This window comes from Brachycentrus maculatus, unplaced genomic scaffold (genome assembly GCF_059751285.1).
Source record: "Brachycentrus maculatus isolate JH-2025_06_01 unplaced genomic scaffold, ASM5975128v1 h1tg000343l, whole genome shotgun sequence".
Classification (NCBI taxonomy): domain Eukaryota; kingdom Metazoa; phylum Arthropoda; class Insecta; order Trichoptera; family Brachycentridae; genus Brachycentrus; species Brachycentrus maculatus.
In genome coordinates, this window is record NW_028281092.1 from 400,896 (window position 1) to 428,475 (window position 27,580).

The window sequence follows — 27,580 nt, forward strand, 5'->3', positions numbered from 1 at the left end:
AGCAAATTAAAAAATCAGTAACTAGTTCACACTGATATTTAATGTACAATTTATGGTATTGTTTTTCTACTACCTGTTCCGCCTCTGTCATTAATTTTTATTTGAAAAACATTGATAAATCGTTGAATTAAAAATAAAAATGATTGCGTTTTTTTTGCGTATATAACTAGGTATAACGGATGGCGGTTTTATTTATATGCTTGGATTATTAGAAACAACGCTAGCTATCTCCATGTGGAATATTATCGATTTTATTGAAAATCTGAGAAACGTAGATGGTTATTGATTTATGTAATTACTTTTTTTATTATTTTTTTCTTTAATTAGCTGATATTATTTTATTTATTGTTTCGACATTTACTTTGTGGTAAGACAAGTTACAATGATTAATATTAATAATAGCTTATATTACACTAATAAAAATTATTATTTACACTAAATTTACATATATATATATATATATATATATATATATATATATATATATATATATATATATATATATATATATATATATATATATATATATATATATATATATATATATATATATATATATACATATATATATATAAATTTAATTCTTTCTGACTCTTCATTCTTCATACATTTAGGCATCTCATCATACTTTCTCAAACCCTTATACATTAAACAATTAAAAAACACAGGATTTTACCAGCAAAACTAAAACTTTTTTAATTTATTATTAGATTAAAACCAATATTTTTAGCTTTTCCACTTTTTTAAAAAAGTGGAAAAGCTAAAAATATTGGTTTTAATCTAATAATAAATTAAAAATGCAATTCCATCACGAAGTGTCAGTGGATAATATAAATCTATTAAAACTTTTTTCACTAAAATTGAAGAATTTATGTAGGATAATATTTCGTAAAATTAAATTGTAATCCAGAGTGTCTCGTGTAGGATGATCGGTAAACAAGAATAACGCTAGATGCAAATCCTCTTCATTCATCCTTTTTTTTAGTCCAGTGCAGATACGAGATATTTTTATATACAGTAACACCCCGCTTAGCGCGCTTGATGCGTGCCAGCTAAATGGCGCGCTAAACGAATCAGCGCTAAACGTGATCTATCTTTCACATATATCGTAGTCATACAGGAGAAAGTTACCAAATGCATTTTTTTTTACAAAAACGTGATCATTGACTATTTGATATCTTACTAGCTTCATATTGCCCTGAAATAAATCCCAAAGGATTTTAAACTTGGAAGTATAATATATTGACTTAGTAAAAATGACCAACTGCATTGATGTTTATTTTCTTGCCAAGCAAAAGTGACTTAAATGACCCCCCTGAACCTATTACGTTTTGTTAGTTGGTAAATTTTTCCTGTACGACTTCGATATAGATGACAATGGTGTAGCAAAATGACACTTCTTGCACGAATATCTGCCATTTTTGTACGCTGTGTTCAATTATCGCGATTTTATATACATACAAAAACTAATGCGTTTCCAACGACAAAGCAGCGACAAATTTTATATAATTTAAAAAATGATAAATACTGTGTTTTTATGATTTTCAAAAAAACTTCAATTTCATACTATTTCTGTGAGTCTAAGCGGCTCATTATTAGAAATAGGTGTCCAATTGTGTAAGAGTTCATTTTCCCTTCCTCGGTGAACTACTGAACCGCGCTGTTCAAATCAGCGTTGTAGCGAAACAGCGCAAATATGGGGTGACGTTAAGCGGGGTATTACCGTACTGTTTTCTTCGTCTCAACTCTAGAAATCTCAGAAGCAGTTCGAAAATATTTCGCGTGGAGATCGATACCTTCCGTTCCACGACGCCCCGTTGATTTGCTCACGATCTGGGAATTGCTTCGATAGCAAGCACTCCATCCGGTATTGGTTCGATATCAATTCCATTCATGCAAATTTGATCATGACGTCACTCTGACGTCAAAATCACTCCACCGACTGCCGATCGTTTGCCTTAATTATTATAATTACGAAAATGGCGAAAGATTTATTGTTTTTTTTCTTCTTCTTCCTGCTTGTGTATGTCTTTGTACGTCTATATTATAAGTTTGTTGGATGAGTTCATTAATTTAGCGTTTGAATATCGGATAGACATTAATTTCGTAACGTTTCATAATTACATATTAATTTGTACAAGCTTCATCGGTCACTCGCTGCAAGTCCACAAATTACGAAAAGATGTAATTAGACATTGAAAAATGTGTTTTTACTGTGTATAGTAAACAAAATGTTTGTGGAAATAAGTATAAACTTGTTATTTTTATATGAAATGCAGTTCCACCAAGAAATGTCAGTAGAAAACTTAAATCAAATAAATGTTATAATGAAAAATCACTAATGTTTATTTTGAGCCTCTTGGCAATCGAAAAAGGACTTACACTCGTTTACCCCTGTACTCTCCATATTTCAATTATTGACATGCTGTTATATTATGTATTATGTAATAAGGGAGTTTCATCAAGACATTTACATTCAAATTTATATGATAATTCTCCACACGTGTTAGCAACATACGTCATATCTTTTTCGGTTTACCCTATCCATTTCGTAAAAAATCATATCACGTTCGTTTGTGATGGGAATCTCAATGTGCATAAAATTATACGGAATCACACTGTATAATATCAATTCTCCTACAATTAGATACGACTTATGGGAGTGCCAAAATTAAATAAATTTCATTCATTTATTTACAACATTTTGAGTGTGTCCAAATACTAGTTCACAATTCTGGATTATCTCCAATTACAGGAGTTATTTTTCATATCATTTTTTGAAGTCTCCTCAAAGATGAAGAAGAATATGGAAGTCTGGGCATTTACGGCATTGACGTCCGTCATAGGCTGGTTTAAGTCATCACTTTATCACCCTGGTCACCTTGGTCACCCTGGTCTTGTGCTTGAATCTCAGGGCTGATCACCTTTCCTTCATGTGTTCAAGATAAAATTGCTTTTGTAAGATGCAGTACCCTATGCACCATTGAGCGCGAATAAGGGTTATAAGAAGAAGAAGATTTGTTATTAAAATCTACCAAATATATTTTGTATATTAAAAGCATACCTTGTGGTATTTTCACACTTTCCTTATCATTCATCAATTAGTTTTTATTTTAATGTGGTATTACAAGTGTATGATGAAGGATAAGGAGAGTGTTCTACCAAACATCGTTACAAAATCCAAACGCTGACGCGTTTCGTACAAATCCAAGTCCACTTTTGATGTTTTCCGTCTCTTTTGTCATCGTGATTGATCATTCATTTATCAACCTGAATGTTGACACTGTCCATAGTTGGTCATGTGGTATTACAGAGTATCCCATTATAATTTGGACCGTTTCCGTCGTCATGACAGCCTGGTACTTTGTATTAAGTATGGTTCTGATCGGTGGCGTCATCGTCCGTAGGAAGAGGTGCTGCGGTTTGGCGAAAAGTGCCAAACCGCTGATAAAGTTTTGATGTATCAAATTCTGCGGCACCTGTGGCCCTAATATATCATATCCTTGGAAAAGTGGTGACGAAGGATGTATGAATATCATTTCAAAGGCAATTGTTCTATCACACGTTCTTAGAATAATGAATATTTTGAACGAGAAATGAATCTGAAAATTTACAACATATTGAGTGTGTCTAAATACTTGTTCACAAAATCTCCAATTACAGGAGTTATGTTCATATTATTTTTTGACATCTCATCAAAGATGAAGAAGAATGGAAGTCTGGGTATTTATTTAGTGAAGTTCTATTGATTCAAGACTAATGTTTAAAAATTGGGATATATATATATATATATATATATATATATATATATATATATATATATATATATATATATATATATATATATAGAACTTCCAAGAATTTGAGTAGTGTGGTTGTCAATAATGGGTAGAATTGGTGAATGTTACACGTGTGTAAAGTGATCACTTAAACCAGCCTATGACGCTCGTCAGCCCCGTAAATGCCCAGACTTCCATATTCTTCTTCATCTTTGATGATATGTCAAAATTATTGATTTTTTATTTAATGTTATTCTTGCTTCTTTTATTGGTTATTTCCACTTACTTTTCCTGGCTCCATCCCAACTTATCGTCTTTGTAGACTGTTAGGGTCAGCTCTCCTCGTCCTCAGGTTGTAGGTCCTTCTACCATATATAACGTCACCTAGGCCATGCCTTCGAATCATGTTATCTTTCTTAAGCATCCATGAATTTTTTGGTCTTCCTCTAGATGCCTTTCGAGGAAGATCCATGTCGATCGCCTGGTAATTATAATATGCCGAATTTCCCATTTACATGTTCCATATCGGTCACTCCTTATCAAAAATCGTCAATTTTCAATGGTGCATGTTTTCGGAATGCCCAGAAAATGTACTATATCCTAGCAAAAGCGGCATATTTTAAACTTAATATTTACCCGCTACAGGGCAGAAAGTGTTGTTTTTGCATTTTGAAGAAAAGGTATTGTTTAATTATTTTTTTAAATATACTAAATATTTTTCAAATGGAGAAAAAACCTTCAGGTTTTACCTAAAAAGATCTGTTGTACAGTAAAAAGTTCAATAAGTGGTTTGATATTTATTTTCAATACATTTTATTATATTCTTAAATTTTGAAAACGATCTTCTGAAAAATCGAGTTTTTTTTTTTTATATATGACGTTGTTGAAAGGAGTAAGCGATATGTCCCACGCGTGAAATATAATTTTTTAAATGTAACCCTTGAGTAGACGGGACCCAGATTCGTACACACTCGAGGTATTGTGTAATTTTATATGTCATCGCAAATGTAAGGCGATGTTTCCATACATAGTAGTCGTACAGGAGAAAGTGACCAACTAACAAAAGGTTGGCCATTTAAGTCACTATTGCTTGGCAAGAAAAAAAAACATCAATGCAGTTAGTCATTTTTACCAAGTCAATATATTTTACTTCCAAGTTTAAAATCCTTTGGGATGTTTTTCAGGGCAATATTAAGCTAGTAAGATATCAAACAGTCAATGATCACGTTTTTGTAAACAAATGCACTTGGTCACTTCCTCCTGTATGACTACGATATGTTCCATGCCCTTTCTCGAACAAACAGACAGACGTTTATTTTTAACGTTGTCGAGTGCATGTTTGATTTGCGCAGCGCCTGTACCAGACACGAGAAGGTTGCCGGTTCCTATACCGTCCTGACCTTATTAGATTAGGATCGGAATGCGCTTCGCATGCGCAGTATCAAGTTCCTCAAGGAGCCCTCTTCATTCGTGACCCTTATCTGCGGATATTGCATTCGGGCGCGCCAGTTAGCGCTTCTGGAATCAACGGGCTGATTGTTTGCGTGTTTATAAATGGTCCGCTAAAGAGGCATTCTCGGCTGCCTTCGGTTGTGATAATAAACAAGTATTTCATATCAACCCGACCACAGCTAAGAGGGGGGTTTAAAATCCCCCCAAAACAACATTCCACTCATTTTCATGTTCAAACCGAGTGAGCTAAATAAATACTTCACCGAGTTCTCAACTGGTGGCGCTACAGTCGGCCACACTTCTAAACGTATCGGTAATCGTACCCACATGTGGAAGAATTTGAGAACATTGCATATATACAGCTTTCGAGAATTATTGAATTATGGATGTTTAATAATGGGCAGAATGGTGAACGTTACACCTGTGTGTAAAGTGACCGCTTAAGCCAGACCGTATATCACTCAATTTTGGGTGCTTTGCTTAAATAAAAAAGCCAAGTCTTAAGCCCTGGGTTGCTCGAAATTTCTTCTTCTTCTATAAAAAAAGGGAAGAACGATAAAGACCGATGAAAAATATTTTTTCTTGAATTTATTTTGCACATAGTGGGAATCGACCCGCGACGCCAGTCTCGTAGTCGAGCGTCTACCTATCTACGTCTCAACGTCTATCTTCAATTTGTATGATCTTGTATTTATTGTTTTGATAAATATTCGCATGATCTACGTGATGCAATCAATGGTCAGACTCTCCCTGTCACCGTGTATTATTTATTTGATTTATTTCACCCCAACTACTGCGCGCCACAGCTGTGTGGAACGCGTCAGTCATTATGAATTGCATTCTTCCGATAAATTTGTCCACGCTTCTTGCAATCGATCTGTGTACAAATATACTTCTGACTGCACTTCTTTTGTCGCAAGCTTCATGTTAATTTTAAAAAAATGTATTTCTCTATATATTATAATTACACAATACAAGTATTAAACTCTAAGATATTAATCCAAAAAAAAACACCTCTCAAAGGAAGGCATGGCCTGTGTGTGGGTACAGATTTTATTTTAGGTTATAATAAAGTGCATTGAATACAATAGATATCAGAAATATAAATAGATTAAAAAGATTAAAAGTGCTATCATAAACTGCAAATATTTGATTTTAACATAAAACAAAAATTCAAAAAGACGAAAATGAAAAAAGTTAACATATAAGTATGTACAATCAATATGAGTTATAAGTTTAAAGGAAGAAGCTACTTGGATCTGTTTTTTAGAAGAAATGATTTTAGCAAAATTTTATATCGAAACAAATTTAGATAATTAGTGTCTATTATATGTATCGCCGACTTTAAAAATCCGCCAGATCCATGTGAGTCGATTTTCCAAAAAATGAAAAATTCTCCGAGTAACATTTATATTTAAAAGATTTGTCTATCTTTAGATAAAATATTATGAAAAAGAGAATTTTAACATGTTTTTTTAGATTTTTTTCAGTATTTAAAAAAAAACACGATACACAAACCGATAAGGACGTCATCTTAATTTTTGACTTATCCCCGCTCTCTGATTGGCCGATATGCGTCAGAAGGCAAGTTCCATGAATATAGTGGAATTTGAATTACAACGCTGTTTTCAAGTATTTTATAGCAGGGTAAATAAATATTTTTAACAGTAAAACCCACATTTGGCATTCCGATCGAGTATTTATTTAAAATCTTATAAAATTGGATCTGGCGGATTTTGAAAGTAGGCGACACATATCGCTCACTCCTTTCAAGAACGTCATAAATCAAAAAACTTGATTTTACAGGAGAACGTTTTTAAAGTTTAAAAATATAACACAATTTATTAAAAATAAATATCAAGCCACTGATTGAACTTTTTACTTTGCAACAGATCTTTTAAGGTAAAACCTGAAGGTTTTTTCTCCATTTGAAAAATATTTAGTTTAATTAAAAAAATAATTATACAATACCTTTTCTTCAAAATGCAAAAACAACATTTTCTACCTGTAGCAGGTAAATATTAAGTCAAAAATATGCGTCTTTTGCTGGGATATAGTACATTTTCTGGGCATTCCGAAAACATGCACAACTGAACATTGACGATTTTTGATTTATGACGTTCTTGAAAGGAGTGAGCGATATAGTCTTTGTGGAATGAATTAAACAATTTAGGAGCTATGAAAAATGAGTGTCTTTACACGAGTATGGATATGCAAAAAATATAGCATCGGGGTCTTTTAAATCCCCCTTTAGATGAGAAGGTTAAGGATGAATGAATATAATCCTTTTGCGTAAACATCGCTCTGCATCGCTCCGACTTGGCGCCTGGAATTTCTGGTGCGACGAGTCATCCCTGTATGGATTGTTTCACGATCTCGTTTTATGGAATTTTCTCGCGTCTGGAGCCAATTTAGTAATAAACAGCTGTTTAGTAACGGATTTAAGTCATGCTATACTATCTTTACACCTATTTGGCATTTATATAATTATATTGTGGTTATGATACATTTTAAGCCTTAGCATATCAATTTTAAATTCAAAATGATAATGTTTTAAATGTTGAATATTATAATTATACGTAAAATATCTATTTTGTAATGGTCAGCACGCTCGGCTACTGTTCTGGAGGTCCCGGGTTCGATTCCCAGGGGGGTCAAATAAATATAAGTGATTTTTTTCACTCTAATATTTATTCCATATTACCCTGGACTGGTACCTGAAGCGGAGGGCTGATCACCTTTCCTTCATGTGTAAACGATCAAGATAACACTGCGTTTATATAAAGCAGTGCCCTATGCACCATTGGAGTGCGGATAAGGGTTTTATATTTTTTATTATTATATTATGGTTATAATACATTTTAAGCCTTAGCATATCAATTTTAAATTCAAAATGATAATTTTATAAATGTTGAATGTTATAATTATACGTAAAATATGTACTAATGCTGAATTTACAGTTTTCCCTTAAATTTTATTCATTTTCAGAAAATATGTTTATTGATTCATAGTTTTCGTTTTATCTTCTAAAAACTAACTAACCATCACCCCACACCAAAACATCTATGCAAACAATCTTCGCCTCTTACACATTCATGCACCTTCTCATACGTTATTGCCCGCCGATTATTCTTATTGCCTGTTATGTTTTATTACATGCAATATATGTATGTATATCGCTCGCTCCTTTCAAGAACGTCATAAATCAAAAATCGACGATTTTCAGTTGTGCATGTTTTCAGAATGCCCAGAAAATGTACTATATTCCAGCAAAAGAGGCATATTTTTAACTTAATATTTACCCATTACAGGGCAGAAAGTGTTGTTTTTGCATTTTGAAGAAAAGGTATTGTTTTATTTAAAAAAATAAAGTAGTTATTTTTCAAATGGAGAAAAAACCTTCAGGTTTAACCTAAAAAGATCTGTTGCACAGTAAATAGTATAAGTGGCTTAATATTTATTTTTAATAAATTGTATTATATTTATTAACTTTAAAAACGTTCTCCTGAAAAAACAAGTTTTTTGATTTATGGCGTTCTTGAAAGGAGTGAGCGATATGTTATATATTTATTCAGAGTTTTGCCTTTTTTCGACGGCATATTATATTATTTTGTTTTAAAAGCTTTTTACTTTTAAATGAAATATATTCCTATAATTGGAGATAGTCCAGATTTGTGAACAAGTATTTGGACACACTCAAAATGTTGTAAGGAAATCAATCAAGTTTACGAACTATTTTTGCACCACTGGTATTGGTCAGATCGCCCCTCGGTGATATGATGACGTATGGTATTTCCGCGACTGAAATGCGAAGGTATGAAGTCCGATCTAGATCTCAGTTTGCGCACGTTATGTGCCGGATTAGGGAGCGCACGTGCAACGGGAAGCCCTTGGCGTGTCGGCGAAGTTTAAGTGCGGGATTTGCGGTAAAGGTCATCAGTCGAGGTGGTGTATTATATTTAGCGCTTGTTTGGAGCGCGTAGAATGAGGTCTACGAAGGAAGCGGTGTGATGGTTAGTTTGAGGATTAGTTCAATTGATGTGAAAAATCACCTAAGAATTCTATTTATACAAGCATTTTTATAAAATGTTTTTTTTACAAAACTCCTTTTTAAAGACAATAAGTTAATTTCACATTTATACACTCATAAAGACCTTCATACATACCATATATACAAGTAAAGAAAATATCTGTTAAACAGGGATGTGCAATGTCACTGCGGCTACTTACTACCCATCACGTCGCTTCTCCGCAGGGTTAGGCAGAGATAATAGAACGTCACATCAATCTGTCTTTGCAAAGTATCTTCGCCTCTAACATATTTCGGTAGTGTAAAGGCAAAGGGGTATATCTGTAAAAAAATATTTTTCTAAGTTTGTTCCACAAAATGTCTAAAATAGTGTATTCCATAATCTGGCAAAAGGATATAGCTGTAGTTGCAATACTTGCAATTTAGTTTTATTAACATATGTGCGTATAAAAATACATAAAACAAATGAGATATTTAATATAATTTATATTTGAAGCACTAACTTTGTGATTTTCCATTTTATAGTTAAAATGTAACTTTGTTTTAAAATCACTATAAAGTATAAAGTGATTTATATTGATTTTAAAACAAAGTTACATTTTAATTATGTTATGAGATATTTAATTTTACAAGTTTGTTTTTGCTCTCCTGTAAAATTTGGTCTGAGACAGATATACCTACCCATTTATGCACTATACACTACCGAATTATGCGTCTCCTCATACATCACCCGCTGATTATTCCGACTCCTTACCTGACCACGCCCATGTATTTAAAATACACACTCGAGCATTTTTAAAGATAAATAAATACGTCAATTGCTCGCCGTCGTAAATTTATTGGTATGAAATTTAATTAACCTTATACGCAGATCGAATCAAACGTCATGCTGACGCACCAATTGATATCAATTCATTCCCCGCTCCACGATGGGGACTGCATCTTCAGATGTCGCGAAAACAATAAGTAATAATTGTCATGGCGTTTGCCAAAGTCACCCGTCGTCAGGATATTGTCCTCTGGCATCCTATGTCCTTACTGCGCGTAGAGGCGTCCGACGCTAAGTGCGATAGCGGCCAGCGCAAATAAAGGACCAGGAGTGATTCATGTCCTTGCAAATTGACCGCGACAGCAGGCGCCGCATTTTCATTACTGCAATTGGCCATTCTGTACCCGTTGTTAGGGTGTTTTTGTCGATTTCATTTATTGATTCAGTAGTCACTTTGTGGTTATGTATATTTTATGTACAATAAATGCAAGAATTAATAAAAAAATCACTGTATTATACAGATTTCCGTATGAATACATGCGATCATCTTGTGATTTTTTTTTAATATTATATATTTATGTAAAAATAATAATTATATACATAGATTTTTAAAAATTAAACACTTGAATATACCACTTAATGAGTTTTATTTATATATACGACTAGTTTCGAAAACATACAGATGTTTTCATCTTTTAGTAAAAATTAAAACTAAATTAGTTAGTTTTAATTTTTACCAGAATATGAAAACATCTGTAAGTTTTCGAAACTAGTTGTATATTTAAATACAGCTCATAAAGCGGCTAAATTCAAGTGTTTAATTTAAAAAAATAATCAACTTGTCATTCCACAAATGCCGAATTAATAAATAATAATAATAAATGTACATATATATATTATTTTTTGACATCTCATCAAAGATGAAGAAGAATATGGAAGTCTGGGCATTTACGGGGCTTACGACTGTCATAGGCTGGTTTAAGTGATCACTTTACACACGTGTAACATTCACCAATTCTACCCATTATTGACAACCACACTACTCAAATTCTTGGAAGTTCTATATATATGAACCAATTTAGAAACCTTGTTCATATGAACAAGGTTTCTAAATTGGTTCATATATATAGAACTTCCAATACATATTGTTCGCCTCGATAGTTAAGCACATTTCGATTTTCAGAGAGTCAAATGAAGTGTTTTTTTTCACTATTACTAATTAATATTAATTTAAGTTTACTTAGTAAATACCACTCTTTCAATAATTATCATTTGCCAAGACATATATGATGCGGAATGCATCGAAACACGTGTCACAGTAGATTTCAATAAATAGTGTTATTCACTAAGTAAAACTATAATTAAAAATGGATAAATTTTACTGCAAAATGACTGCCGAATCAATTAATGAAATCATTAACATCTATCACCCTGGAGCGTTACGTAATTAACGATCTAGATTAGATTGCGTCGATGAGATGCAGTGCCTTGTACACCATTGAATGCTGATAACGATGAGAAAAAAAGAGGAATAGGTTACATATTTAATATATTGTGCAAATAATATTCTAAGATCGAATTATTTTTTCGTACGAAACGACTGAACTTGTGGTGACTTTATTTTAAACTTTTTTTCATTTATAATTAGCCGAATACACTGCGTGTAATCATTTATTTTAATTTTTCAGAAATATCATGATATCATTGTTTTTACTAGACCTAAACACTCACAGAATTGATAACACTTTTTTCATTGTCGTTTTTGTCATTTGTGGTTTATGTTCTGCATTAAAAATAACTTTGGACGTTTCATTTCGTCGTAAACAAATGTGTTGTATTTTTTTCGCGAAAATGGTAATAAACAGTCCTTCAAAGGACATTTGTTTACAGTACGCGTAATAAAAGCACTAAAACTGTTCGCCTTCCGAGAATCGTTGACTCACACAGGAGTCTAAAGGATGTTTGAATTTACACACAGGAGCGTTTCCTGTTTCAGCGGCAGACCTGTGTAAATTATAGCCTTATTCCTTTAAATATTATTTATTATCTTGGGGCATGGGTCGGCAAAGTCTGGCTCGGGGGGCGCATGAGGCTCTTTGACCTTTTAAGAGCGACTCTGGCACAAATATCCGCGGGAAGGCTCTTCGATTCGTATTCATGCGAACAATCTTTATCAAGCGTGAACATTATTAAAAGCAAATTGAGAAATCGTCTTTGACAAGAACTTGGAAACGTATGTACCATAGAACGGGGCTACTTTTATGTGTCACTTGAGCCCAGTACAAAAAAATATTTAGATCGTGGTATCGATCGAAGTATCGTGACAGTAAGTGTCACCTGTCAGGGAAACAATGAATCATGTCGATACGTTCATTATTGTAGACCAAATTCAGATTATTTTGTACTGGGCTCAAGTAACACATCAAAGTTCAAGTAGCCCCGTTCTACGGTACTAAAAATAACGACATACAAAAAAAACATAACGTTTAGACGTTAAATAATAAATAATTATAGTTAATAATAATAAATAAATAATAATAGTAAATAAATAGTTAATAAATAAATTTTTTGTCATGTTTGCTTTGCTGTGTACGGATAGGTCTCACTGTAATACAAAAATATTATCGATTCTTTTCTGTCACCATTCTTTCCATGCGATCTAATATCGATTGCGTGAAATTACATTTTTTTGACAAATTTCACCATAACATAATGTATGTATCCATTTTAAATCAAACACAGATTTTTTGAGTCTATTTAGTTGTATTTTACTTACAAAAACATATAAAAAATTATATTGTGACAATTGTTTCGCCTGTCACAATATAATTTTTATGTGTTTTTGTTAATAAAATACAACTTAGTAGACTCAAAAAATCTGTGTTTGATTTAAAATTAATACATAAATTAAAATGGAGTTCTACAAATTAAACGCCAAATCAATAAATAAATAACATAACTGAACTTCGCATTTACATGTTATATATTATGTCCCACGCGTGAAATATATTTTTTTAAATGTAACCCTTGAGTAGACGAAACACAGATTTGTACACACTCGAAGTATTGTGTAATTTTATATGTCATCGCAAATGTAAGGCGATGTTTCCACAAGGAATGGATCTTTTGAGGAAGATCCATGGCGATCTTTGAGAGTGAGCCCTTGAATATTGAAATCGACGGTATTTCCCGAATATGGCACCTCTCTCGCATCCGTCTCGGCACTTTTACTTGTCGAATCATCTCTAAGCTCGTTCGGTCAACAAGCCGGCATTGTCTGAAGCGATAAAGCGCCTCGGCGGCCGCACGAGCCCTGACGCGGCTCGGCCGTTAACTGCACCGCCACATTTCTCAGATTTAATGGTTTATGACTTGGTGCATTTCGTTTTGTTCCGCCCGAGTCCATTCGCACTTGGACTTAGACATAGGTCGTAAGGAATATTTATAACCTCCGCGCGTTTCTGCGCTCCGGGTAACTCATTTTTTCCAATGCAGTAGTTTTATTTATTTATTTTTACAACATGTTGAGTGTGTCCAAATACTTGTTCACAAAATCTGGATTATCTCCAATTACAGGAGTTATTTTCATATATGGATTTGGATACATACAGGATTTGGACCTCACATACTAATATAAGAGTTTCTGCATAATAAAAAGCTTCTTTACATCTCACCAATAAATGTCTCTAGTGAAGTTCTAGTGATTCGAGAACAAGGTTTCTAAATTGGTTCATATATATAGAACTTCCAAGAATTTGAGAAGTGTGGTTGTCAATAATGGGTAGAATTGGTGAATGTTACACGTGTGTAAAGTGATCACTTAAACCAGCCTATGACGGTCGTCAGCCCCGTAAATGCCCAGACTTCCATATTCTTCTTCATCTTAGATGAGATGTCAAAACATAATATTTATTTTTTCTTTATTTTAAATTCTTTTGCATTACATGACATAAATTCAAATACAAAAATATGAATAAAATGTAAATATAAATACAAAAAAATATCCCACAAAGGCATGGCCTGTGTGTGGGTATACAATATAATTTAATTTAGTCATACATAGTAAAGGGTATAGGGGTATAGGTATTATAAGTAGAACTAGAATAATAGTATTCATATAAAATACAAAAAAATACTTGAATATAAGAAAACAATTTTTTTTTAAATAAAATTAAAAACTTAAAAATTATTTTGCTCACGATTTTTACACATGGACGGCATTTCGACTGTGTTCGGTCTACTTTCATCCTTCTTTTGCCAACTCCATGCTTCACTTCCATGGTATGCATGAATGTTGAAGAAGCGAAGAATTTTTGCAAATACTGGCTTTTGTATCGTTCGAATCTCTCTGCCTACTCCTGTGGGGAAGCGGCGTGGGCGTTAGGTCGCTTAGGAAAATTTTAAATGTGTATGTTTGATGAAAATAAACGGAATAATTTTCAGTTTTTTTACTTTGTAATTTTTCTAATAAATGTATTATGTGTTCTTCAACTTTTTTGTATTTACACCTGTGCAAATTTTTATTACCTTATTTGTACATCGATTATCGTATCAACGCGACTAAGTTTTATTAATTACAGTATTGCTCACGCCAGTGGTTCTCAACTGGTGCTCCGCGAGCTTGGATCATTTTCAGACGGAAGGAATATCTAATTTAACATACCCAACCTATAAAGGATTGTATTAGACTCGTTTTGTGTTTATAACACCCGATATAATCAATATTTTCATTCATCATTTACTTTTGGAAAATTCGCCTTCGTCAATACGTCGTTTTCGTATGTTGGTAACGAATGACGCCAAAGAAACGATGGACTTATTTTAATATTGGTAACATTCAAATATCTAAAGTTTAAACCTTCATAACTCCCTTAGTTGTCTACATATTTCAATAAGAATGTTACCGATAGTCTTGTGATTTTTCATATGAATTTATTAGCCAATATAACACATCACGAGAACGATCCATTTTACATACCAATAAATCCATCTCACAGAATCACGATTTGTTTAGATTTTTTTTTGAGTTTATATTTAGACCTGAAGATGGAAGCTTAGCTTCCGAAACTAGCCGTCACAAAAATAAACTCAAATGGGATAAAATCAAGTGTTTTATAAGTCTTAACACAAAGTAAATGCGAAACAATAAATAAAATTTCTTTGTATGTTTTTTGGATGTTTAGTTTTGGTGTATCGCGAATTTTCCTTATGGTAAAAGGTGCTCCCTGACTTGAAAAAGGTTCAGAACCACTGGTTTACGCATTTATAATGTCATTATATAAGCATACAATTCGCATGACCTTATATCCATGCACTTACGATATATGGCCCTATAAGGCGTTGCAATAAAAGATGTGCCTATTGCGTTAGATTACTTGTATACGAAGGAAAATTACGTAATCTCCAATTACTGACGTATGTATGCACATATACAGTGACATGTGACTGTAGTTATGCAAAAAAAACACAGAGAACAGAACGCCACACCAATCCGATAATAATTTAATAAAATGACTATACCAATTAGTTATTTTTTGACATCTCATCAAAGATGAAGAAGAATATGGAAGTCTGGGCATTTACGGGGCTGACGACCGTCATAGGCTGGTTTAACACACACGTGTAACATTCACCAATTCCACCCATTATTGACAACCACACTACTTTAATTCTTGAAAGTTCTATATATATGAACCAATTTAGAAACCTTGTTCTTGAATCACTTGATGAGATGTCAAAAAATAATAAAAAAAATAACTCCTATGATTCGAGATAATCCAGATTTGTGAACAAGTGTTTGGACACACTCAAAATGTTGTATACTAATTAATAGTAAAAGGAGGTAATGCCGTAAATTATTTAGTAAATTTATAAATTCTATTACGAAAAAAAAAATCCTTTTATGGAGACCATAGCTACAACATTTAGTGGGTGTCCAAATACTTGTTCACAAATCTGGATCATCTCCAATTATACCAGTTATTTTTTATATGATTTTTTCACATCTTAGCATAGATGAAGAATATGGTGTGGCTGTCAATCATGGGTAGAATTGGTGAATGTTACACGTGTGTAAAGTGATAACTTAAACCAGCCCATGACGGTCGTCAGCCCCGTAAATGCCCAGACTTCCATATTCTTCTTCATCTTTGATGACATGTCAAAAAATTATATGTTTATAATTGTTTTTTACATAAATGTACACAATTTATGTAAATAAAAAAATAATAATTAAAAAGATAGATACTAATCACTCATTTCACTCTCATAAATTAAAATTATTACACCTTGTTCCATATAAAGCCCAAATTATGAATTATCTTGAAAATTTAGAAATCCAAAATAACCTAAATTCTAATAATAATTTATTCAATAATATATTGTTTCAAAATTCTTCACCGTTGCTTTCCATTTTTCCTTTGTTTTCAAACTCCGCCCCTTGACTAACCCTTTCCCTTTACTTTCCCCTCTCCTTATTTATAGAACAATTTTATATTTTATATTTTAGTTATTATACAGACCTGAATGATAAAAGTTTAACTTCTGAAACATGTAGTCTATAATAAAACTCAAGTGGTAAAAAACAAGTGTTTTCTTTAATCATTGTAATAATTAAAAACATTGATTCACGTATGTAATCGATTCCCTAAACTTCCTCGTTTCTAAACAGCTATATCTTTTTGATAGAATTTACTACCATCATCGTCTTTATTGGGTGCCTGTCAATAAAATTGCGTATCGGTTATACATATATTTTATTAGCGTCCGAGTTAGGGGGATATTTGTAACCATAACAATAAACTAAACTATGACCATTAAAGTTTCTGTTTTCTTCTGCTCCTCGCTAATTGGTACTTTAAATCAAAATAGATTGGTGTTAAGCGTTCTGTACAATACCAGTGTGAAAGGTCAGCGCACACTCGAACATATTTTTGATATACAACATTGTGAGTGTGTCCAAATGCTTGTTCACAAATCTGGATTATCTGCATTTAGGATTTATTTATTTATTTTTACTTAGTAAATACCACTATTTCTTAACCCTAGATATCTAAACTATATTTGAAGATACAATGCCATATGTGGATCGCACAATATTGACATATTTATATAGTAACTGTAGGGAATAGTGATTTATTGTTGAATGTCTCTTACATTCATTCCTAATAAACCAAACTTAAGTGCCATGTAACCGGTTCCTATTTTTAATAAATACTTTTGATAAGTTTCAAGTTTTTAATTGCGTAGTCCGCCAGACGAATATTCAGTTAAGGGTTAAAATCAAAATTTTAGAGTAGGGTCCTTGGGACTTGGGAGGTTGAAGAAGGGGTAGTAGCTGTTCCTTATTTTTATTTATTTATTAATTTTATTTTTTATTTTTTTATTTCTTATCATTGGTAACATAGACAATAGCGGAGAGGTGTAAGTCATTGTCATATTGTTAATTATGTGTGTTATTATTATTTATATTTTTATGAATTTCTATTGTTTGAAAATGTTGCAGTTTATGGCTTTTCGTATTAATTATTTTCAGGATTTCTACGTTATTAAGGATTAATTTATTGTAGTAAAACTTAAATTAAAAATGTATTTATCTTACCACAAATTGAACGCCGATCAATTAATGAAGTAATTTTCTTTTTTTTTTTACTTAGATGAAGAAGACTTTCGCGCTACGATTTTTTGTAATTTTAGGTATTTTGAGTATTTCGCTAATTTTTATTTATTTATTGTTACAGACGAGAGAGATGCCATCCAGAAAAAGACCTTCACAAAATGGGTGAACAAACATCTCAAAAAGGTAAAATAATATTCATATTTTTCATATATTTATTCTGTGTATATTAATTTCATTAATTATTTTATCGATATAAACGTAATTTTATATGTACTTTACCATAGTATTTTTCATATATTACTGTATATATATATATATATATATAAATTTAACTTTTAACACATGCCGTGGAAAAAACATCTTTCTGTCCTTATGTCCCTTATCGTATGTCACCCATAGTCATTTTCATCTTTTGTAGCCTATAATATGTATTTTACATCATATGTGTGTTTTACATAAATTGCGTCATATTAAAAAAAATCGTTTCAATTATAAAATTGTATAAAATAGGCTATGTTACTTTTATTTTATTCTTGTAAGCTACAAGAAAAAATGTCTGCCTCCATAGTGTAATGGTCAGCACGCTCGCCTACCGTTCTGGAGTTCCCGGGTTCGATTCCCAGGGGGGTGTCAAATAACTATAAGTGATTTTTTCACTCCAATATTTATTTAATATGACCCTGGACTGGTACCTGAAGCGGAGGGCTGATCATTTTTCCTTCATGTGTTAACGATCAAGATAACACTGTGTTTACATGATGCAGTGCCCTATGCACCATTGGGGTGCGGATAAGGGTTTGAAGATGAATTAAAGTTACAAGAATAAAATAAAAATTACATAAGTACATATATTTTTCAATCTTACCTAGAAATGTCAATAAAAAGATTAAAGTTTAATAAATGTGATGGGTTAGTTTATCCAGACTTTTTTTTATAATTAAAATGTAACTTTGTTTTGAAATCACTATAAATTTTAGTGATTAGTGATATTTACAGTGATTTTAAAACAAAGTTACATTTTAATTATAAAATGGAAAATCACAAATATAAATTTTAGACTTTTTTTATAAATCTGATGTGTCGGCATTTATTTGTGCTAAATTTTTACTTCTTTCTTTTTACTGACCAATCAATGTTTTCACCAATTAACGGGCTTTTTTAAACATAACCGATTCATCATTTTACATACTGCTAATACATGTTATTTCAAAACATAAATCTTTTTATACGTATAGCTATTCCATGGCTAGTGATTGCAATTGGTCAGTTGATTCAATATATAAATTTGGCAAAGTAATTAAGATTAGCTCGAGGACTTAGAATCCATGGGAACTGCCTCGGTCGCTGTTGCAACCATAACACAGCTACCCACATATCCGAAATTGGTAATTTCCTTATGGGGGTCGGTGATTAGCGTTCTCCATGGGGTTTCTGTACCGATGCTAGGCTTTTAAGGAGATTGTTCACCGTTCCAGTCGCCATTATCAGATTGCTTTCTAAATAAATTGTTCGTTCGTTCAAAATGCGGTGTACGGCAGGTATGATGAACTCGCATGTCTGGCATACTTTCTTTGCACTATCGATCATCGAAATCTAACCCATTCCATCAATGTATCAAGGGAAAAATGTTATACATGGATGCCACCAATATCTCATACTGCTGAGAGTATTTCTTTTCAATTTTTTCTTCTTCTGCCTGGCTCCATCCCAACTTATCGTCTTTGTAGACTGTTGGGTCAGCTCTCCTCGTCCTCAGGTTGTAGGTCCTTCTATCATAAACTACGTCACCTGGGTCATGCTTCCGAATCATGTTATCTTTCTGCAGCGTCCATGAATTTTTTGGTCTTCCTCTAGATGTCTTTCGAGGAAGATCCATGGCGATCGCCGCCGAGGTTTTCCACGTCCTATGTGCCTTTACCATCTCAATTGCCTTTCATCTACCTTACTATTGATGTCAGTTACAACCAGACTTCGACGAATGCGTGAACTCTTTATTTTGTCTCTAAGAGACACTCCAGCTAACTGTTTTCGATTTCATATTTAAATCTACCAATTAGGTACTATTTATTAGTTTGTTTAATTCCTTAAAAGTACTTTTTTGTTGAGATTTTTGATAACAGGTCAAATATTCTTATACTTATATTTTTCACCGAATTGCTAAATACGGATATCACCAAAACTAAAATCTAACCTAACCCATAGGTCAACAAAGTGTGGCTGCGGAGCCACCTTTTAGGTACGGCTCCGGCACAAATATCCCGTTATCAAACAGATCTCATCTTGGACAGTAAGAAGTATATCATTTGTATTAAAAAATCAAATTTGCATCTTATTTTGACTATCCATTTTCTTCCGTATCTTCAGCAGAGTCCACTTACTTATTTACTTGTTTTCTGTTGAACTAATGTTGTAGTTCTTTCTGTTGACAACACGAGATCTCGATGATGTCAGTCTTATTTTTTAATATCTGATACCGGTTCTCCGATGAATACGTCATCTTGTAACGTGAGAACCGATCCGTCAGCATCCGTCAATCAACAACAGGTCCGCTCTGATGCGACTGCTCGATAAGTCCTACTCCTCGCGCCCTGCTATAGCGCCGGTCGTCCGACACTCTGGTCTGATTACTAGTTTTCCTGTCACGTATACCGTTGCGACACGGTCGCCGCATAAATCTTTCTAAATTATTGAATTAATTCTACTACTGCTACTACTACCATCAAGCCGTTTTACTGCAGGGATAGGCAGAGAGGATGAAACGCCCTCTTCTGTCCTGTCATACACTTCGTACATCAAGTCATACATGCTCTTCGATCACTTAGACTTCTGACACCACCAGATTTTAGGTTCTGTTTGATGCCAAGTCTTTTTTAGCCGTCCTCTTCCGTTCATATTTGACAAATATACTTTCTTCTCGTTGATCTCCCGTTCATATTTGACGAATATACTTTCTTAGTCACTCTCTCGTTCTTCAATCGCTCCATATGTCCATACCACCTTAAAGAACTGGATAACTTCAAGATGTCAAAATTAGTTGCGTTTATTTGTGGTATTTATTTCATAGCACCTGACGTAACTTCTAAACCCCTGGCAATTTTTATTGCTTTCTGACATAGAATTTGTCCAAAATGTTACATTCAATTTGCAGCTCTGTTTATCATCATTATCCCTTATCGTTTTGCCATTGTTCTTGTTTTGTTCAGAACTGATATACTCTGAATATAAATGATATCTTTCACATATTAGCAGCCGACAGAATAGCCTACATTCAACTTGTGGTCTCCACATCTTCCTCTTCTTCTTCAGCCTCTTGTCCTTCACTGCTAAATATAGGCCTCTTCTGTATCCATCTATTTTTTCCGGTCTGTTGCTGCTTGCAGCTAATTTCTACCCCCTACAGCGGCTATGCCATCAGACCATCTTTTTTGAGGTCTTCCGACGCCTTTTTTATTCTCCAAAGGTCTTCATCTCAATATTTTAAGTGTCCTGTATCGCAACATGTCCTGCCCATTCATTGCCACTTGAGTCTTGCTCCAGGACACATAGGGAGCAAATATGGATGAATGAATGAATGGATATCATAATCCATTGTATGTTTTGCATCATCAATCTTGTTTTGTGGTGACAAGACAGACGCCTTTGTCAATTCTCTTTTGATTCATCCTGAACATATGACTGCTTCATCAGTTTTTGAGTTGTCTAAAGATCAAACAATGGTACAAGCCACAGAACGCAGCATTCACCGTGTCCCGGTGGACTCCCATCTGTGGTCACGATCGAAATTGTGACTTCTCGCCTTGCATTGTCTCCCACAGCGAGTTCTGATTGCGCAGTACTTTTAACACAACAATCCTTGTTGACATTATTCCCCCATTTGTATTTAACCGCTTTGCGTATCGCGATGGTTTTAAATCGTGCGAGATGTCCCATTCCGGCTAATGGACATTTAAAGCCGTTTGGCCGCATTGACAATTGCCACAGTGCAATGATTTCTCCCATATTTGGGGAAGCCTCGATGTAAATACAGCATAATGAGGAATCAAGCAGTTATTCAAAATGTGTTGTAGCTATCGATTATTAGTCAGTATCATTTAAATCGACTATTAACCTATTCATTTACCGTATATGATGTTCTTGATGCTCATAAAATGCCATTTTGAATAAACATATTGGATTTATGTTTTGTATTGACATTTCTTGGTGAAGCTGTATTTTATATAATAAATAACAGCTGTCATGTTTTCTAGGGATGGAAAGATTGATAAAGACATAGAAAGGAGAGTGAATGCTGGGAACAGAGTGAATGGTGCACTAAAATCAGTTTTAGCAAATAAAAATCTATCAGCGGAAGCTAAACTGGCAGTACACAATGGAGTTCTGGTTCCAACCCTTATGTATGGAAGCGAAGCATGGAGTTGGCAAAAGAAGGATGAAAGCAGACTGAATGCAGTCGAAATGCGATTCCTCAGACGAATGCGTGGCAAAACGATGTTTGATAGATGTTCGAAGGATGAAATAAGGAAAGAATGTAAGGCTGAGATAAGCATTATCGATAAAATTAAGAAAGGTGTGTTGAGATGGTTTGGACATGTGGAGCGTATGAGTGAAGAAAGAACGGTTAAACAAATTTATGGGGCGAATGTAGTTGGAAAAAGAAGCGGAGGACGACCGAGGAAAACTTGGCACAATCAGGTATGTCGAATACTCGAAAGCGGCCGGGTCAGGAGTCGTAATAATCGTCGGGTATGTATGAGGAGATGCATGAATGTAGAAGAGGCAAAGAATGTTTGCAAGGACAGAGTGGTGTGGCGTTCGATTCTCTCTGCCTACCCCTGCGGGGAAGCGGCGTGTTGGTTAGTTAGGTTAGTTAGTTTAACAGCTGTCTTCTTCGTGAGTCCTGTCGTCGGACAATCTCTTTTGGGGTCTTCCGACGCCACTTTTGTTCTCCAAAGGTCTCAATCTTAAAATTTTTGGGTACATCTTGCAATATGTTTTAAAACTATATAGTTTTTTTTAATTTTTATTTTACTTAACCAGTAAGTTTTGTTGTTATCGACATGATCAGATTTGATGGGAGGGTAGAAAAAAATCGTTGTTATATGCACAACAAGGCAGGAGTCAAAACCCACGATTTTATATAAATTTCCGACAAGATGACTTTAATTAGATTAAAGTTTTGTACTGACATTTCTTGGTGGAACTGCATTTAATAAAATAAAACAAGTTTAATGTTTTCTCTACTTTTATGTTATTTGACCAGTGACCGGGTTTTGTCGTCACCGACATCATCAGACTGGTGGAAGGCTAGACAAAATTCAATGCTTTATACACGACAAGGCAGAGGTTAAAAACCACATAAGTATATATATATATTATTCCTACAAAATTAAATTGAATTCAATATGTTGGTTATGTACGTCCGCCTCCATAGTGTATTGGTTAGCGCGCTAGGCTACCATGCTGGAGGTCCTGGGTTCGATTCCCAAGAGGGTCAAAATAAATATTAGTGATTTTTCAGTCTAATATTTATTTAATATGACCCTGGACTGGTACCTGAAGCGGAAAGCTGATCACCTTTCCTTCGTGTATTTAACGATCAAGATAACACTGCTTCTATACGATGCAGTGCCCTATGCACCATTGGGGTGCGGATGAGGGTTAGAAGAAGATGTTGGTGAAACTTTTCAATAATTTTTAAACAAAATAAGGTTACATTTAATAATTTTATGTGATAAATAATGTGTTCTTCAGTCTCTGCGTGTATTTTTTTTAAATATTTTCCTTCGACTGTTTTTATTCAAAATCTCTTTCGGATTTCCTGGGATGCATAGATAGTGTTGTATACACGACAATGCAGGGTTTGAAATCCATGATTTTATAGAATTTTTCCTACAAAATTAATATCAATTTAATAAATTGGCCGTATTGGTTAGGAGTCGTAACAATCGGCGGGTATGTATGAAGAGATGCATGAACGTGGAAGAGGCGAAGAATGTTTGCAAGGACAGAGTGGTGTGGCTCTCTATTCTCTCTGCCTACCCCTGCGGGGAAGCGGCGTGATGGTTAGTTAGTTAGTTAGTTAGTTAAATTGGCCGTATATTGGTTGCCACTGCTATAATGTTTTAATGAATAATCATTTTATTTGTGACGTGAATTGCAATTTCCCGCTGCATAGATCATTCTAACTATCGTTGGTATAATTTTTAATATAATTACGATTGTGTGACAGTTACGAGCTGGGTTATCATTACGCTATGATTCCATATATATAAAATGATTGATTTTCCATTGATAAATCATTACTTACGACGATATGACTCATGAAACAGATATTTAGTTCATAATGTCACACTTCTATGGCGTCTAGTCTGAAACTAACGTAGCCTAACTTTTAATAAACTACATATACTCTTATATAAATTATATATTTTATTATTTTTTATTATTTTAGGTACATAGATACATTTTTTAGCCGTGTTGAGCCGAAATACTTATATGTTAATACAATATATATATTTATATATATTTATACATATATATATATATATATATATATATATATATATATATATATATATATATATATATATATATATATATATATATATACATATAATGTTTCATATGAATTATCTATTGTATATACTATTTATTTATTTTTTTAAACTTATTACATACATAAGTCATACATATAATATTCCCCACGAGTAATTTCTATTTCTCACTTTTTGACATGGGATTTACGCTAACAAGACTGGAACACAAATAATAAAGTTACAAAAAAGTTTTTTTTACTTAACCAAAACTAATACAATAACTAAGATCTTTCCATAAAGTATTTTTTCAGATCATATGTTTATATTTTTTGTTGCCAAAGTATAACTATATATATTTCACAAATTTTGTCATATTTAAAACAAATTCATTCATCCTTATTCTATCATTTTTCACCTAGAAGTTTTATAAGTAAGCAATATATATAATATTTATTTATTTAGTATTTACTTGTGATAATCGATGAATTGTTTGTTATTTTAACCCTCAATGTGTGGTGATGGTTACTGTATTTCTTGTTATGTTTCCTTTCCAATCTTACCCCAAACTAACCCTGGATTGGATGGACACGTCGTACTAACAACACATCATCTTCATTCTGTAGCACTGGAAATATGTCAAGGTTAGTATTGTTTAGTAAAAAAATGTCATGTTTATTTTATTTTTTATATTATATGTTTATTGTATGATTGGAAGAGAGACTAAGAGTGTTTGACTGATTTTTGATCGTCATATGGTGAAGGATTTTTTAAACTTTTTATGTATAAATTTTGCCAATTTTATGGATATTTTTACGAATAATTTAGCTGGATATTCGCTCACTCCTTTCAACAACATCATTTACCTATCAAAAATCGTAAATTTTCAGTTGTGCATGTTTTTCGGAATGCCCAAAAAATGTACTGTATCCCAGCAAAAGCGGTGTATTTTTAACTTAATACTTACCCGCTACAGGGCAGAAAGTGTTGTTTTTGCATTTTGAAGAAAAGGTATTATTTAATTATTCTTTTAAATATACTAAATATTTTTCAAATAGAGTAAAAAACCTTCAGGTTTTAGTGTACCTAAAAAGATCTGTTGCACAGTAAAAAAGTTCAATAAGTAGCTTGATATTTATTTTTAATACACTGTTATATTTTTAAACTTGAAAAAACGATCTCCTGAAAAATCTAGTTTTTTGATATGTGACGTTGTTGAAAGGAGTGAGCGATGTGGTGTAACCAAATCATGGTCTTAGCTTAGAAAAATGTCGACAATATAAAAAAAAATTAAATGACGCTTTGTTGATAAAAACATTCCATTGAAAATGTTTGTTTGGCGTATAATTGTGGGTCAAAAAAAAATATCTAAATTTTATGTCATCAAATTAACTTGTCTATCAATACAAATTTGTCCGCCTCCGTAGCGTAATGGTCAGCACGCTCGGCTACCGTACTGGAGGTCCCGGGTTCGATTCCCAGGGGGGGTCAAATAAATATAAGTGATTTTTTCACTCTTATATTTATTCAATATCACCTTGGAAGCTGAGGGCTGATCACCTTTCCTTCATGTGTTTACGATCTAGATAACACTGCGTTTATATGATGCAGTGCCCTATGCACCATTGGGGTGCGGATAAGGGTTTGAATGAAATCAATACAAACACGTTTAAAAAAATTAACGATATAATTTCAAAATCGTTTGAAGTAATAATTTAATAATCTAGTCTACCTACTTCTTTCTTTTTATTTAATTGGAAATATTTAAAAAAAAATAACATATAATTATGAATAATTAATATGTTTTGATTCAATCTGTCGCCGTATCCCACTCTATGTACAGCACTCCATATACAACACGCACCGTCCTTGCAAGATCGCGTAGGCACATCGTTTCTTGAATAATGGATTATGATTTAACATAATTACCGTGCGTTTGCACGATATTATTATTTTTTCTATAATTGATTGCAATTGCCGGACTATTTACATAATAGTCCCACCGCCGGGAGGAATGCGTGGGCACCCTGTCGCAGGTTTCTGCCGCGTTGAAAATCAATAGCAAAACATGCCATTACGTAAAAAGGTCATGTTTATTGACGTGATAAAAATTTACTGTCGTACGGGTTATCTTCGTTTTGCGCCGGTTCGATTTACCCCCGTTCACAACTACGCCGGTTGGTGACGAAGATGTGACCGAACTGCCAGATGTGCATGACCGACCACTCTCAAATTTAGAATTAGAAAAGTTGACGGAGGAATTGGATTACACTCAATCAGAAAATTCCGAAGAAGAGGTTGAGATTTTTGCTAAATCTGAAATTTTTTTCTAGATCTAAATCGTATCCTTTCATATTATTTTTGACATATCAAGATAGATAAAGAAAAATATGGAAGCCTGGTCATTCATAGAGCTTACGACCGTCATAGGCAGGTTTAAGTGATCACTTTACGCACGTGTAACATTCAATAATCCCACCCATGATTGACAGCCACACTACTCAAATTCTTAAGACTTCTAGATTACATGTTGATTATTTAAAAAAAAAATATTTGTATAATACCACTTATTGAGCTTTATTTCATTACGCACGACTAGTTTCTTAAACTGCAGTTGCTTTCTTCGACAGGTGAATGGTAAAACATTCACCTACTACTTACTATTCACCTGTCGATGAAAACAACTATTGTTTTCGAAATTAGTCGCGTGTAATGAAATAAAACTCAATAATTGGTAATAACCAAATATGAAAATTTTCAAAGATTAAATAAATATGTTAGATTTTTCTTAAAAATTTGACACGGAACCTAACCTTAAATCGTCCATTATATTTGTATTCTGTTTTGAATATTGAAAGCATTAACTTTGTGGATCAATTGATTTATTATTTTGAGAAATAAATAGACTTCTTTTTTTGATCCACTCACATTTTTATTAACAACCAACTAGTTTCGGCAACAACCTGTTACCCTTTTCAGGGTTTAATTTATGACGTAATTTTATTCATTTTACGTCGATTTTTTTACGCCGGTGTCTCTCGGAACGGAACCCCGGCGTAAAACAAAGTTAACCTGCATTTTGATGATTGCTCTTTTTGTCCCGTTCCGTTTAGTGTGGCCATCCCCTGAGGCTTTGGTTGTATTTTTATTTTGCCCACGATTTTGACGTCACAGTTAGCGACCCACCGCTGTGACGTCATCGCGTGGGTCGACACACCAGCTGTTGTTGACTTTACGTAACTATGGTATGGTCGCGACACTCCGGAGGTGTTCGTTAGGCCGTTTGTGTGGGGGATTGTGACATGCATTTTATACGAACTCGTTATTATCATATACATTGAATGTATAAGTATATATTTTTTTTAATTAAATAAAAAATGCAATTTTTCAGTGCGGCAA

General features: G+C 33.3%; 1 protein-coding gene across 1 annotated transcript in view; it reads left to right on the plus strand.

Moving 5' to 3' along the window:
- shot (dystonin-like protein short stop) overlaps positions 1-27,580 on the plus strand; it is a 331,096-nt gene that overhangs the window by 13,791 nt on the left and 289,725 nt on the right. Inside the window, exon 3 of the mRNA XM_088269259.1 lies at positions 17,770-17,831. Within this exon, the coding sequence (XP_088125385.1) occupies positions 17,770-17,831 (62 nt within the window). The remainder of the gene's footprint in view (positions 1-17,769; positions 17,832-27,580) is intronic.